General features: G+C 41.8%; 1 protein-coding gene and 1 pseudogene across 4 annotated transcripts; one reads left to right on the top strand and one right to left on the bottom strand.

Moving 5' to 3' along the window:
- The first annotated feature begins 1,601 nt into the window (after positions 1-1,601).
- On the top strand, positions 1,602-5,849 carry LOC134759349 (uncharacterized). 4 transcript variants are annotated; one of them, XM_063720853.1, is made up of 4 exons: positions 1,602-2,514; positions 2,680-2,820; positions 4,817-4,948; positions 5,066-5,849. In XM_063720853.1, the coding sequence occupies exon 1, from the start codon at positions 1,691-1,693 to the stop codon at positions 2,294-2,296; it is 606 nt and encodes a 201-aa protein (XP_063576923.1). In that variant the 5' UTR covers positions 1,602-1,690; the 3' UTR covers positions 2,297-2,514; positions 2,680-2,820; positions 4,817-4,948; positions 5,066-5,849. The 4 variants fall into 4 exon arrangements, with proteins under 4 accessions (XP_063576923.1, XP_063576921.1, XP_063576922.1 ...); XM_063720851.1 differs by having other exon boundaries at positions 5,063-5,849; XM_063720852.1 differs by having other exon boundaries at positions 2,651-2,820.
- Positions 5,850-9,561: 3,712 nt separating this feature from the next.
- The window catches only part of LOC100431411 (general transcription factor II-I-like), a 29,474-nt pseudogene continuing 22,980 nt past the window's right edge, over positions 9,562-16,055 (bottom strand).

Genomic DNA, 16,055 nt, shown 5'->3' with positions numbered 1-16,055 from the left:
CTGTAACCTTTTATCAAGGTTCTTAGGTTCTTAGCTTCCTTGCGTTTGGTTAGTACATGCTCCTTTAGCACGGCGGAGTCTGTTATTTCCCACCTTCTGAAGCCTACTTCTGTCAATTAGTCAATCTCATTCTCTGTCCAGTTTTGTGCCTTTGCTGGAGAGGAATTGCAATCATTTGAGGAGAAGAGGCATTCTGGTTTTGGAATTTTCGGTGTTTTTGTGCTGTTTTATCCTCATCTTCGTGGATTTAATCTACCTTTGATCTTTGAGGCTGATGGCCTTTGGATGAGGTTTCTGTGTGGGGTTTTTTGTTGTTGTTGTTGATTTTGATATTGTTGCTTTCTTTTTCTTAGTTCTTCTTCTAACAGGCCCCTCTTCTGCAGGTCTGCTGCAGTTTGCTGGAGGTCCACTCTAGACCCTGTCCACCTGGGTATCAACGATGGAGGCTGCAGAACAGCAAAGATTGCTGCCTGCTCCTTCCTCTGGATGCTTCATCTCAGAGGAGCGCTGGCCTGATGCCAGCCAGAGCTCTCCTGTATGGAGTGTCTGTCGACCCCTGTTGGGAGGTCTCTCCCAGTCAGGAGGCCCCAGGGGACCCACTTGAGGAGGCAGTCTGTCCCATAGCAGAGCTGGTGCACTGTGCTGGGAGAATCCCACTTGTCAGGATCAGCTGCTCTCTTCAGAGCTGGCAGGCAGTAAAGTTTAAATCCACTGAAGCTGCGCCCACAGCTGCTCCTTCCCCCAGGTGCTCTGTCCTAGGAAGATGAGTTTTACCTGTAAGCCCCTGACTGGGGCCTTTCCTTCAGAGATGCCCTGTCCAGTGAGAAGTAATCTAGAGAAGTAGTCTGGCCACAGCCGCTTTGCCATACTGGGGTGAATTCCGCCCAGTCCAGACCTCCCAGCCTCCTTAGAACTATGTGTATGGTTCCCATTAAGAGTAAGGCATAAAACCACAGGGACACAGGGATCAAGAGGTTACTACGAAAAGTAAAGTTGTGCTCTGAAGCACCCCCTGCAGGTAGGATCCTGTCGAGAGAGCCAGGAGGAGGGGAGGCCACTGGTCAGCATTCTGGGCTATTTTTGGTTCCCTCCCACCTGCCCCTCCTTTTGGCCCAAGTTCTAGTCTCACTTGCTTTGTCACCCACTGCCTGTTTATGGCAGCTTCCTCTCTGGTCTTCAATGTCCTCACTGATCCAATGAATACAGCATTGCTCCTCTAATCACACATATTCATGCAGCAGTATAAATGATACGAAAGTGCTTTGAAAATCATAGTAAGTGAAAGACTGAGGCACTGACTTCTTCCCATTTTCCCAAGTCCTGCTTCAGAACCACTCTCCTAGACCCCAGCCCCTAACTCCATCTTGGCCCTTTGATCAAACTTTGCCTACTGAGGGGCATAACTACACGGTATCCCCAGAAAAGGGACAAATATTACAGCCCCTATTTCTTCTCTTTGCTATTACCCATGATCACTCTTACATCTATAAACTTGGACCCTTTCTCTGGTTGGTGGGGCCCTCTCCCTAGACCAAAAGGCAGGGGCACATAGGCATCATAATGGGCATTCAGACATGGTATGATGCAAGGGGTGGGCATGTTGTAAATGCTTGGGTAGGTCTGGGCACATCCCAGTTACTCATTTGGACTCACTGGGAGAAGTGATTCACTAGAACTCTCATTGGAAGAAATGACAGGAAAGCTCCCTCCAATATCTCAATTTCCACCCCACCCAGTACCTGGTTCTATGATTCCACACCCTCCTAATCCATCCTGCCCTCCTAATCCATCCCACTCTCGTAAGCCATCCCATTCTCATGCCCGCAAATCCCTCCCTCTTCTTCAATCTGCCAAGCCCCTTCCTCCTCTCCAGAAGTATGTGGATTTTTCAGTTTTCTGCCCTAACTGTTATCCCACTGTGGCTCATACCTGCCCTCCCCACTACCCTACCCTAATACTCTACCTGCCCTGCTCTTCTGCTATTCGTTACAAACCATCCATTTGTCAATGCCCTGCACCCAGAACTCTTTCTGGTAACTCCTTTATTGATCACCCTAGCCCTCCTCCTAGCCCTACTGGTCAATGCTTAGGTCCCAGAACTCTTCCCTGTGATTCCCTTATCCATTCCCCTATTCCTCCTCCTAACCCTCCTTGCCAACTCTCTGGTCCCAGAACTCTTTTCTGTGACTCCACTGTCTGTCCCCCTACTCCTCCTCCTAGCCCTGCTTGCAAATGCTGTCGTCCCAGAGCTGTTTCCTGGGACTCCTCTACCTATGCCTCTACCCCTCCTCCTTAGCCCTACTTCTTTCTAGTACCCTTTACTCTAGTCCCCAGGCCCCAGCCCTGCCATCCCCAACCAGACCTAACGGTTCACAAGTCTCATCTTGGAGGTGGTTTCCCTGCTCCTCGGGCAGTTCTGGAACAGTTCAGGATGGCCAGGACTGTGGATTCCCAGCAGTCTGACCTGGTGGACAAACGAAATGCAAGACAATGGCAAACCAGCATTCAGCCTCAGTAAGTCACAAGAGCCCTTTTCCATGGCCAGGTCCCCTGGTCACCCTACTGTCATCTGTATTTTGCCTTTATTCTCATCCTGTTAATCCTCTTCAGAGAGCAGAGATACCTCTAACAATTTTCTCTCTCTAAACAGTCTTCTCCTTTCCTCCCCTGCCTCATCAGCCAGCCTGCATGAGCCACTACATTTGTTCCTGGCTTCTTCATGGAACTTGGTCTACAGCCACAAAGCAAACCACAGGGCCAGTGACAGAGAAGGCAGAGGGGAGTGTGGAGTGGGAAGCACCTAACCTGTTCTCAAGGAGGGTAAGTCCTGCCCTGGGTTCAAGTGAGTGCAAGAACAATGACTCCCTGAGAGCTCACAGGGCACAAGGCCCCCACTACCGGTGGAAACTCAGTTATGGTTTTGTTTATGTTTTTGCTGCCTGGCTTATCCCAGAATTTATTTGTCTTCACCCTAGGATTCTAGAACCATGGTAGGGACATTCTGTCTTTGAGAAATGTCTCCTGCAGTAGCGGGTGGGGCCCTCCACTGTGCTCTTATCACAGCACTAAGGGCTGAGCCTCTTTCATCAGCTGCTTCTACCTCACAATGGGGAGGGGAGCAGAGTCTGCAAAGCAAGAGCACATCCAGATCCCACTCAGGTGCCTGCAGCACATGAACTGATGATGCTTTAAAAAGGCCCTTCTTCCATTCGGTTATCTAGATTCAACATCTAGAATCTCAATCAAAATTCCACTATATTTTTGAAAACTTGACAATTGACATTTATATGGAAATGCAAAAAGCCAAGGTTAGCCAACACTCTCCTAAAAAGACATTTTTTCCCTACCAGATAATCAGAACTTATCATGAAAATTATAGTAATTAAGATAGCATAGGAGTGGTGAAAGCATAGACAAGTAGACAAATGGCACAGAATTGAGATGAGAAAGAGACTCACACACATGTGGACACTTTCTTTAAGACTCCTGCAGCAGACAGAACAGTGGGGACAAGATTGTCTCTTTAAGCAATTGGTGCTGGGTCAGTTGGATACTAATTTGGAAAAAAAAAAAAAAAAATCAAGCGAGATTCCCGCTTCACACTACACTCAAAGATCAGTTAGGTAGAACACAGGTCCAACATGAAACAATAAAAGCAATAAATATTCTATAATTGCTCTGCCCATTCATGGTTACTGAATATTTGAGATGTGCCAATAAGCGTAAAACTTGCATTGGAATGTAAACAGCAGGAAAAACCAATGTTAAATATCTCAGTAATTTTTATATTGAAAGTTTGAAATTATAATAATTTGTATATACTGAGTTAAATAAAACATTATTAAACTTAGCTTTATTGGATTCCCTTTTCTCTCTCAATGCGGATACTAGATAATACTTCGTCTAGATAATATGTGTCTCACTTCATAATTTTTCTTAGATGGCAGTGATCTAGAAGGTAACACAGAAATATATCTTCAGGACATTAGGAAAAGATGTCATGAATGGCATTTACGAAACAATAACCATAAAGGGAAAGACTAATATATTAGACCGCACTTAAATTTTTGGTCTCAAGAAGACAGCATTAAGAGACTAAAAAGGCAAGCCACAAAGAGAGAAAAGATGTTTGTAGCACACACAATTCTCAAAATAATAAACTCCAACAAACTAATAGAGAATAGACACCCAATCAATAGTAAAACACATTCAACACTGTCTCCCAGACACCCAAACGCATCCTGAAGCACCCTGTGTCCCGAATGAATGAATGAACACATGGAGGGGAAGAGCACAGGCTTTAAAGTCAGTGTTTAGGAGCTCGCTAAATCCAGGGGGTGGCTAATTTCTCAAGGCTAGGCATACTTTTGGTTCTTTTAAAGTAAACTGTATTACATGAAGCATCTAGAAGAGTCATTCATAGGAACAAAAGGTAAAATGGTGGCTGCCAGGGGCTGGAGAGACAGGGAAATGGAGAGTTGTTCAATGTGTGTGAAAGAAAACATTCTGGAGACTGGTTTCACACAATGTGAATATACTTAACACTACCGTACTATATACTTAAGAATGCCTAAGAGGGTACATTTTATGTGTAGTTTACAACAAACATTTAAAAACCTCTAAAGTCACTATGTTACTTAGAATGGGAGAGAGCTGTTCTATCTATATTATCACATTGGTGATAGCTGCCACATTGGCCAGAATCTTCTCTGATACAGAAAACCTCCAGTTTTCTGAGATACACACAGAGTTTGGATTCTGGACATCTGCTTTTAAGTGGGGAGAGGTTTCTGACCCCTTACAAAATCTCTTTTAGGGAATGATTGGCCAAGATGAGCTTCAATCGTATGTCCACTACCTCCTGGCCTGACACTTGGCTGTGAGTCCTTTCTGGGCAGTGTCCAGGGGCGGTTCCAGTGACCAGGCAGGTGCTGAGAAGCACAGGCAGGTGAGTTAAGCATTGGAAGGAGGTGGGTGTGAAATAAGATCCTGAGAGGTGGAGGGGACTAGGCAGGGTGGGTGGCGGCAGGGGAATGGGTGACAACACCAAGATCTACTCCAGCAGGATGAGGGGACACTTGCCAGGAGACAGCGTGGGATGCCATTGCCTAGAGTTGGCAGAAGGACCAGGAGCAGGCAGGCAGCGAGAGGGCACCCAGAGTGCTCCTGATCGGACCAAGCTGCATGGAGGCCACAGTGGGACACCTGAGGGAAAAGGTGACCCCAGATGAGGTTCATCAGAACCAGATATTGTGTGAACTGTCAAACTAGACCAAGAAGCATGGAGGCTACAGAGGGACACCCCAGGGAGGTGACCCTGGATGAGATTCATCAGAACTAGATCTTGTGAGAACTGCCTGACCAGACCAAGCAGCACGGAGGCCACGGTGAGACACATGAGGGAGAAGGCGAACCCAGATAAGGTTCATCGGGAACAGATCTTGTGGGAACTGCAGAAGGTGACCACAGATGAGGCTCATCAGGAACAGATCTTGTGGGAACCGGAGAGGACAACCCCAGATGAGGTCCATCAGAACCAGATCTTGAGGAAACTGCACTTCAAAGTGCTACAGACCCACAAACAGTACATGCAGTATCACATGAATGCCCTCTGCAAGGGTGAGAGGCCTGGCAGGATGGAGGAAATACCAGAGATGGGGGATGCGCCCTGAAAAAAAGGAGAGCCCTGGGGACTGTGGAAAGTGGGGTGTGGGGCTCATTAAAGGAGAAGATACCTTCTCACACCCTACCCCTTTTATAGACTTTAGGAGCAATGTCTTTGGAGGGGGCCTCACCTACATCACATCAGATGCATTAAATATATTAAAAAGCATTCAAATCTCATGAAACATTTTCACTGTAGAAATGAGAGTTTGAGTAGCATTTTCTAATTTTGCTTTTGAAATATAACTGTATTTTGCAGGATTGTTATGTTATGGTTTTGTTGGTATTTTGATTTCTAACAAGCTAAAGGTTTCTACTCAGGCTTCTGATCTCATACACCTTTGGAAAACTCAGGGTTGTAGAAGCCTCTGGGCCCATGGTGTTCCCCTGATGAGGCAGCACTGCCCTCCTTTCTCATCACTGCACACGCTCCATGGGTGGTCACATCCGGGCCTGTCACATCAGCTCCTTAAATGAAGCTTCAGAACCACGCACAAAACCACCTCCCATATCCCTTCCCTGGACAACCCACAGGCACCTCACACTCACTAGGTGGAAAGCCAGGTTACCCTGTACCTTCTTCTGCACTCTCTGCTACTCTAGAAGGTCTTGTGTCTCAGCACAAGGCACCACAGTCATCCTCTTGTGGGCAGCGAGCCACCCAGGCGCCGAGGCAAGAGATCGAGGGCACGAGCTGTTCCAGTATAATAAAGAAAATAAATAAAATAAGAATAGTTATACTAGATGTAGATCATAGATATGATTACATATGAATATCATTAATGATTAGTTTGTAGCAAGTACTCTTTATTCCAATATTATAATAATCTTCACTCTACAATCATAACCTAGAAAAAACCAGGCCATACAGAGATAGGAGCTGAAGGCACATGGTGAGAACTGACCAGAAGACAAGAGTGTGAGCCTTCTGTTATGCCCAGATGGGGCCATCAGAGGGCTCCTTGGTCTAGCAGTAACGTCAGCGCCTGGGAAGCTGCCTGTTACCTAGCAGACTGTGGTCTAGCAGTAGCATCAGTGCCAAGGAAAAGTACCTGCTACTTAGCAGACCGGGAAAGGGAGTCTCCCTTTCCCCGGAGGAGTTAGAGAAGACTCTGCTCCACCACATCCTGTGGAGGGCCTGACATCACTCAGGCCCGCCTGCAGTTATCCAGAGGCCGAACCGTCTCCCTGTGATGCTGTGCTTCAGCGGTCACCCTCCTGTTTCACTTTCATGTTCCACTCTGTACACCTGGCTCTGCCCTCTAGATAGCAGTAGCAAAATTAGTGAAAGTATTAAAGTCTTTGATCTTTCTGAGAAGAGCATAGAAGAAATAATGACGTAAGCTGTCCTCTCCGCCTCGGCTACCTAACAGGGAAGGGCCCCCTGTGCGGTGGACATGTGACTCAAGTGATCTTATCAGTCATTGGGGATGACTCACAATCTTTACCCTGCCCCTTTTGCTGTGTATCCAATAAATAACAGCACAGCCAGGCATTCGGGGCCACTACAAGTCTCCACATCTTGGTGGTAGTGGTCGCGGGCCCAGCTGTCTTTTCTTCTATCTGTCTTCTGTCTTTATTTCTATGATTTCTAGTCTCCACACACAGGGAAAAAGACCCACAGACCCTGTAGGGCTGTTCCCTACATCCTCTCTCCCACATTAGAAGCCCAGGAGTCATCCCCAAGGTTTCTCCCTCACTCCACACATGCAGGAAGGCACAAGTCCTGTTGACTCTTTCACATTTCTCTCACCTGTTCCTCCCTCAGTGTAAGACTCCACTATGCACATGGAAGCAGCTACGCCTCCACCCACATGGTTTCACATCATTTCACCCTAACCTGCCTCTCTCCCCATCCTCACTCCCAAAGCCTCAGCAAGGCCCTGCTCTCTCCTCCCTGGATTAGTCTGATGGGCTTTTCAACTATTCTCTTTCTCTCCCGCCCATCCCCTCCACCCCTGCTAGTTAGGGCTATGTTAGCAGGTCAACTAGATCACATCAATCCCCATGTAAGGTCTTTCCATGGCCCTCACAGCTCCTGAGTTTAAATCAATCAGCACACATGGCACCTTTAGGTCTGGCTCTGGTTTCTGCCTGGATTCACCCCATACTCCCCTCCACCTTTCCACTCACATCTCTGTTTATTTATCTAAATTATTTTTGAGATAAGGTGTCACTCTGTCACTAAGGCTGGATTGCAGTGGTGTGATCACAGCTCACTGCAGCCTTGAACTCCTGCCCACCTAAGCCTCTGGAGTAGCTGGCACTATAGGCACACACCACCAAAACTGGCTATTTTTTTTCCCAACTCCATCTCCAACTCCTGGCCTCTAGCAGTCCTTCCACCTCAACTTCAGCCTCCCAAAGTGGTGGGATTACAGGTGTGAGCCACTGCACTCAGCCATATATATATATATATTCCTTGCTTCTTGCTTTTGAGCTTTTGTTAGGTAGTGTATAAAGTCTAGACTGGGCATATAGTTCTGAATTTAAATGCATGCTCTATGACACTGGCTGTTCACTTCTTTTCTGAACTGCAGTTTTTCCACCTGAAAAATGGAAATAACAACTTACTACTCCATGAGTCTTTTAAGGATTGAAGATTTGCTTAAAGCATGTAGCTCAGAGGAGGTATACAATAAGTAATGTCTATCATCGCCCTGTTAGTCATTACCCAATGATTATGAGAGTTCACTTGTTCTTCTCACCAGATAAGTTAATTTCATCAATGTATTTCCTTACTGCCTACTCCCCATACCTCTGTTTATTGGTGTCATCTCACATCACACAGCAGCTCAGTGATTGTGCTGGCCAATCTCAAGTGTGTATTCACATCTGTGTCCTTATCACTCCCTGGCACTAGCTCTACAGCTATCTCTGCAGCCTATAACTAATCCAGAAAAAGACCAGCGGGAGTGCCTCTGGATCTACCAGGTATACTCTGACATCAACTTGAATTCTACCCTTTAGAATTTTTCACATGATTCTTACCTGGTATAGTCCAACAGGCATTTTCTCCAAATAGTCCTTCTTCTTGTCTTTAAAATCAGCTTGGTTAGAACAGACATCCAGGCATTATTAGGCCCATGGGACCAAGGAGATGACTGACACAAAATTGCTGGTGAAGATGGAGCTGACTAGACAGGGTTAGAAAACTTTGTCTAGCAGAAAGTGGCTATTGTTTTAGTAGTTTTAAAACTTGCCAAACTCACATGAACAGGGCATTAGACTTAAATTGTTTGATCATGATACAATGTGTATGTGCATCAAAACATCAAACCGTACCTCATCAAGTATATAGAATTATAATGTTTTCATTAAATAATTAAAAAGTATCTTTCAATTAGTTTGGAGAACTGAGTGACATTATAAAAAATTAAAAATTTGCAGGACAAATTTTAACTTAACTGGCATATGGGATTTAAAACTGAGTACCATAACTTAGAAAGCAGGAAAACAAATTCTTCCTACATGTTACTGTGAGGTATCTTTTCCAGCCATTACGACCTCAAGAGCAGTGAAATAAACTCATTTTAGAGCCACACATTCAAAGTCTTATAGTAATTATTGAACAAAGTTTTCAAACTTAATAAACCAGACTTAAACAGAGTTTTACATGAAAAAGTAAATTATATACTTTCCTGATTCAATATATTAAAAGGCAAATTCACTGACAACAGGGTCTTTAAAAAGCAACAACATTCTGAGAGTGTTGACACAGTGCTATGTTTTGGACATGAAGTGTAATTCAATAAATGATGTCAACATGTTCAAAAGAACCTCAAGTGTAAATTTTTTTAAAATCTCAATTCTAGAAGGAACTAACTTATGTGCATGTTTCTAAATACAAAGTAAGTTACTGCCAAGGAAATAATGACCAGGAAGCAATAATAAAGAAAAGGGATTTGTTTATTTTAATTTTAGACTTATTTTAGGAATTTCTATCTAGCTTAGCTAATTATCTTCAAATCCCAAATACTATATTCTCAAATATCACACTAACACCAACTAAATCACAGAGCAAGTTTATGGTATGAAATAAAATAAATCTTCACTAATCCAAAGAGAAGACAGCTGGGAACTGCATCAAGTAAACTTGCTCCCAATTTATTACTAAATAAGATGGCTACAAAGATAAGGAAGTTACATACCTCCCTCACCATTTTCCCTTAGGGAATTTCCTTGTGGGCAAAGGATGAACAGAACACAATGCCATCTCTCTGCTCACCTGAGACAAATGCACATCTGTTTCTTCTGCTCTATCACTTCACTAAGCCAGACTAAGGCATAAGTGAAGATTCTTTTACCCTCCTCTCACATGTAAATTGTGTATTCAGAAAAAGGCTAATCAGAGACTCAAGAGAATGCAACCATTTGTCTTAATCTGCTTATGACCTGGAAGCCCCCTCCCATGCTTCCAGTTTGCCCACCTTTCTGGACAAAACCAATGTACATCTTAAACATATTGATTGATGTCTCACAATTCCCAACAATGTATAAAAGCAAACTGTACCCCAACCATCTTGGGTACATGTCCTCAGGAACGCCATAGGCTGTGTCACGTTCATAACCTTGGCAAAATAAACTTTCCAAACATTGAGACCTGTCTCAGATATTTTGTATTCACAATTGAAAAGAAAGAGAAGTCCTCAGCTTCCTGCTGTACAAAGCTGACTCGAGTCTTCTTTGGTGATCCCCGGCATTCTCATCAGATCCCCCTGGTGGAAGAGCATGCAGGCATTATATCACTGACATACACAGGTGTAGGTATTTGCTTTACAGCACAGCCTTAAGAAGTCTAATGAAAACATTTTCTCATCTTGACAATCTAAAACAAAGGGTCCACTAATCCAGCAAGTAACTACTCTGTAAATGTGTTAAATGCCAAGTGTAAGTAAAATGAGGGTCTTTTTAGGTTACCGCTTAGAGTGGAAGTTAGGGGACCTCAGTTCTGGCAATAAAATCAATCCCCCTCATTTGGAGGTTGATATTAGGGTGAATTCTGGCAATGATACTTTATTTAACCCTTAAAAATTAGCATTGAATACATGACTATAGTGGCATAATATAGAACTCTAATATAGTGAATCTAATACAGGTAGAAATTTCTAAATGCCCCTAGAATAACTCAAAATTATTTGCTAAGAAATGCTAAGATCTCTGCAAAATGGCTTTCAAATAGCTAATTGTGGTTGGGTTTTTGATGTACTTTCCCTGATACATTTTTTTTTTTTGTCCTGGAAGTGGGGGGATTGGAGATAAAGACTGCTTTACCACACTAATGAATATGGTGTTAAAAGTACAGGTGTTAAAAATATGTTCTCTAATTAATTATGCTCCTATATAAGTGAAAAGGACATTTGAAAATTTTAGTGGACAACCACTTCTGAAACTATTTTTAAGGTTAGATTTCTTTATTTATTAGTGTCTCTTTGATATTCATTTCATCCCCTTCCAGTATACCTCCCCTCCCCCACCTACTCATGGTTCTATAGCTACAGCAGCACTACTAGAAAAAGTCTATTCTATTTTTAATTTAAAGAATCCTACTTCCAATTTTGTAGAAAACTCAATTAAAAACCAAAATTGATGGAAACTATCCATTTGTATATCCTTACCTTGATCATAAATTTTTGGTCTATATTCTTCACCGAAGGTTTCACACTCCAGCATCTCATTATTTAGATCAAATTCTTCTGTCACTGTGTCATTTACTTTCTACCACTTTCCTTTTCCACAACCCCTAGAACTCACAGATCACACAAACACATTAAGGTTAAAAACAAACACCCTCGTCCCCAGCATTTATCTCTATGCAATGTCTATAAATAAAGCAGGTGACCACAATCTTAAACATCTAAGAAAAATGTGGCAATAATGATTTCAATTTCTAAAATAACTTTTCAAATTGAAGGGGTAAACCCAGTTACATTAAGCTTTAAAACTTCAGAATGAAATGAGGTCAAAGAACAAAGCCAACGTGTCCTGCGCCATGAAGGTGAGTGTGGATGACAAGGGAGGCAGAGAGAGCAGGGGAGAGGCTGGTGGCCAGTGAGCAAGCACCACCTCCAGAGACCCTCCCAACCTGTCCTTCATAAAGGAATAGCAGGGGCCTGTGTGTGCTGCCCATTGTATATGATGACACTAAGTGCACAGTCTTCTGTGAGGGCACTTTTTTTTTTTGTGGGGACCCTCCACCTTCCTGGATCTGTACTTCACCCATCTTCACCAATTCCCAAAGAGAAATTCTGCCAAGCCATTCTAGAAACTGTAAGCCTCCATGCTCAGCAACCAGGGAAAATATGTTAATGGAAAAAGACCATATTAATGTGGATTAGTTAAGTTAGACAGAATTCAGATGATGTAATTTCCTAGTTTAAGCCCAGAGTAACTGCCTCTTCAATTTAATTACAAAATCTAAGAAAGGGCAATTCTGGGAAAGCCTAAGTAGCCCCTGATTTGAGCATTAGGCATTTTCCTTCACAGCAATGACAAGACTGCTCTCTAGAAATGAGTGCTCCTGTGTAGAGATCTGCCTGTTCCAGGAGCAGCAGCTGCTTCAAAACAAGGGGCTCCTCATAACACTGGGGACACAGCCTTTCACATGGTAAATGAAACATGAAAACTGAAAAAATTATTGAGTGAGGAAAAGTGTTTTTAGAAATTTCAGAAGGAGAAAAGTTACCTTTATTTGTTCATCATATTTAGTGGAGCAGCCAAATCCAAAGCTCATTAGGTCAATTACTAAGATACTAGGTCAAAACTTAATACAGGTCATTTCCACCAAACAGAATTCACAGACACAAGCAAATACAAAGAAATGATAAATCTGACTATGAAAAAAAAATCCAGCTTGCTACAAAGTAGTTATCCAATTTTTATTCTGTTTTTTTCCCTATAATTTAAAATTGACCCATCTGATAGAAACTTGGGGTTAGTGACTGGAGTCTAGTCAATCAGCTGGGCTAAGCAACAGTAAAGGTGTGGGAACGAATAGTGGGGAAATCTGATCTCTAGTCCTGGCTCGCTACTCATCACAGTGTTTCCCAAAAAAAGAATAAAATATTTAGGAATTAATTTGACCAAGGAGGTGAAAGACTTGTATAATGAACACTATAAAGAAGACATGAGTAAATGGAGACATAACCCACGTTCACGGATTGGAAGACAATATTGTTACGATGTCAATACTACCCAAAGCAATCTACAGATTTACACAATTCCCATCAAAATCACAATGGTTTTTTGCAGAAATAGAAATATCTATTCTAAAATTCTTAAGTAATCTCGAGGAGCCCCAAATAACCACAACAATCTTGCAAAAAAAAAAAAACAAAGCTGGAAGATTCACACTTCCTGATTTCAAAACTTACTACAGAGTTATAATAATCAAAACAGTGTGATGCTGGCATAAAGACAGACATACAGACCAATGAAATAGAACAGAAAGCCCAGAAATGTATACTTACATATATGGTCAAATGACTTTCAACAAGAATGCCAAGACCATATAAATAGGGAAAAAGTCATTTTTTCAACATATGGCATTGGGAAAACTAAATATCAACATGAATAAAATTGGATCTTTACCTAATACCACTTACAAAGTTAAAATGGATCAAAGACTTAAATGTCAAAGCTATAAGTATGAAACTCTTAGAAGAAAAGATAAGGCAAAAACTTTACAACATTGCATTTGGCAATGATTTCTTGAATATGACACCAAAAACACAGGCAACAAAATTTTAAAAATAGACAAACTGGACTTCATGAAAATTACAAATTTTGTGCATCTAAATACATTATCAACAAAGTAAAAATGCCACCCACAGAATGGGAGAAAATATTTGGAAATAAAGTGATTAATATCCAGAATATATAAAGAACTTCTAAAACTCAACAACAAACAACAATTTAATTCAAAAATAAGCAAAAGTCTTAAAGGAACATTTCTTCAGAGAAGACAGAAAATGGCCAATAAGCACCAGAAGATACTCATTATCACTAGTCATTAGGGAAATGCGAATCAAAACTGCATTGAGATACCACTCCAGACCCATTAGGATGACATCTATAAAATAAAATAAAAATAGAAAATAGCAAGTGTTGGCAAGGATGTGGAGAAATTGGAACCCTTCTGCATGGTTAGTGGGAATGTCAAATGGTACAGCTACTGTAGAAAACAGTATGTTGTTTCCTGAACAAATTAAAAATAGAATTACCATGTGATCCAGTAATTGCACTTCTCAGTATATACTCAAAAGAATTGAAAACAGGGTCTTCAAGAGATTATTTGTACACCCTCATTTATAGCTGTATTACTCCCAATATCTAAAATGTAGAAGCAATCCAAGCGTCCATTGACAGATGAATGGATAAGCAAAATGTGGTCTACACAGACAATGGATTGTCCGTCCTAAAAAGAAAGAAAACCCCATCACATCTACAACATGGATGAAAATTGAGGACATTATGCGGAGTAAAAGAAGCCAATCACAAAAAATGAATGCTTTATGATTCCATTTATATTAGATACTTAAAACAATAGTCAAAATCAGAGACAGAGGCTGGGGGAGAAGGGAATGGGAAGTTATTGTTTAATGGGTACAGAGTTTCAGTTTTGCAAAATGAAAAGAGATACGGAGATAGATGATGGTGATGGCTGTGCAACATTATACATGTATTTATTGTTAGTTTACCACTGAATGGTAAACTAAAAATGGCTAAGATAATATATTTTATGTTATATATATTTTTACCACAATTAAAAAATTGTGGTGGTGGGGGGGAAAGGTCCTGGGTACACAGTCTTCACTCTTCTAACAGGAAAAAAAACCAAAAAACAAAAACAAAACTCCTGTTTGTTGAACATTTTTCTCCTTTGATTATATTTTTTAGCAGAAAATGAGAACATATACTTTTACTTTTCAAAATAACTAACACCATGTCACTCATTTCCATAAGCCCCTTACAATTTTTAACCAGAATACAATATCTTCTCTCCACCTAAGATGCCAAGTTGCTCTGCTCTTTTATAATTAATCACTTAAAATTTACAGGAAATGCTTAAGCTTGCTTACTAAACTCTGAGAGCCAAGCTTCTATGCAATGTTTATATCTGGTAGCTAACTCCACTCGCATTAGGAAGGGAGCTTTTGGTGATGACCTAGCAAGACTTGCTTTAAATGGTGTTTTTTGTTTTGTTTTTTTTGGGGGGTGGGGACAAAGCCTTGAAACAAAGATAAACAGTATATTCTCCACATCTAAGTTTAACACCTGAAAAGACATGACCTCACACTTAACACTTTGCAGTAGCTGTGTTTAAATCTGAAAGTAGTCTGTTGCTAAAAGGGTAATATTTCCCTCTTTAAAGTGCTTTGATTTACTGTTCTACTGCATTTCAGACAAAACTCTTAGTAGATGATGTTTATCGAGGGAGAGGAAGATAAGCAGGGGTTTACCTTGCTTGCTGTCTACTCTATTAGGAATATCATTAGTTTCCATTAAGTTTGATTCTCTCAGCTACAGCCTAGGACTGAATTTAGCACTTTGGGAAATTACTTTTACTCTCACAAGCAACTAAGGCACTATTTAGTCAATTACTAATCCAAAGCAATAATGTTAGCTCATAATAGTTTCCAAAATTCACCAGAACAATGAAGTTCTTCCCAAGTTGAAATCTGCATATATACTCCTCTCATTTATCACCACAGGTGTCCCCTTATTCCCATCCTCATCCTGCAATAGCTTGTATTCTAAACTAAGAGAGAAACAACCTCGAAATCTAACATGTACTAAATTCTGAGCACTTAATCATAACCTGACACAAAGAAAGCTCAGAAAACAAAATGTCAGGCCAGGTGCGGTGGTTCATGCCTATAATCCTAGCACTTTGGGAGGCCAAGGCAGGTGGATCACTAGGTTGGTACAAGACCAACCTAACCAACATGGTGAAGCCTTGTCTATACTAAAAATAAAAAAATTAGCCAGGCATGGTGAGGTGCACCTGTAACCTCAGCTACTCAGGAGGCTGAAGCAGGAGAATCGCTTGAAACCAGGAGATGGAGGCTGCAGTGAACTGAAATTATGCCACTGAACTCCAGCCTGGGCAACACAGACTCCATCTCAAAAGAAAAGAAAACAGAAGAGGAGGGGAGGAAAGGAGAGGGCGGGGGGGCGGGGGAGGGGAGGGAAGGGGAGGGGAGTAAAAGAGAAGAGAAAAAAAGGAAGCGTCAAATGAATTAGTACAAGTTACTGTCCCAGACACAGCAAAGGAGGAGGCTGGAGGCAAAGGCAGGAATGTTGGAGACAAAAAGCATTAAATTGGGTCTCTGCTGTCAAGGAGCTTGTAATCTGATTCAGATAACAAATCATACACGTAAAAATTAATT

Source organism: Pongo abelii, chromosome 22 (assembly GCF_028885655.2).
Source record: "Pongo abelii isolate AG06213 chromosome 22, NHGRI_mPonAbe1-v2.0_pri, whole genome shotgun sequence".
NCBI classification, from domain to species: domain Eukaryota; kingdom Metazoa; phylum Chordata; class Mammalia; order Primates; family Hominidae; genus Pongo; species Pongo abelii.
This window is presented reverse-complemented; position numbering and strand designations above follow the sequence as displayed.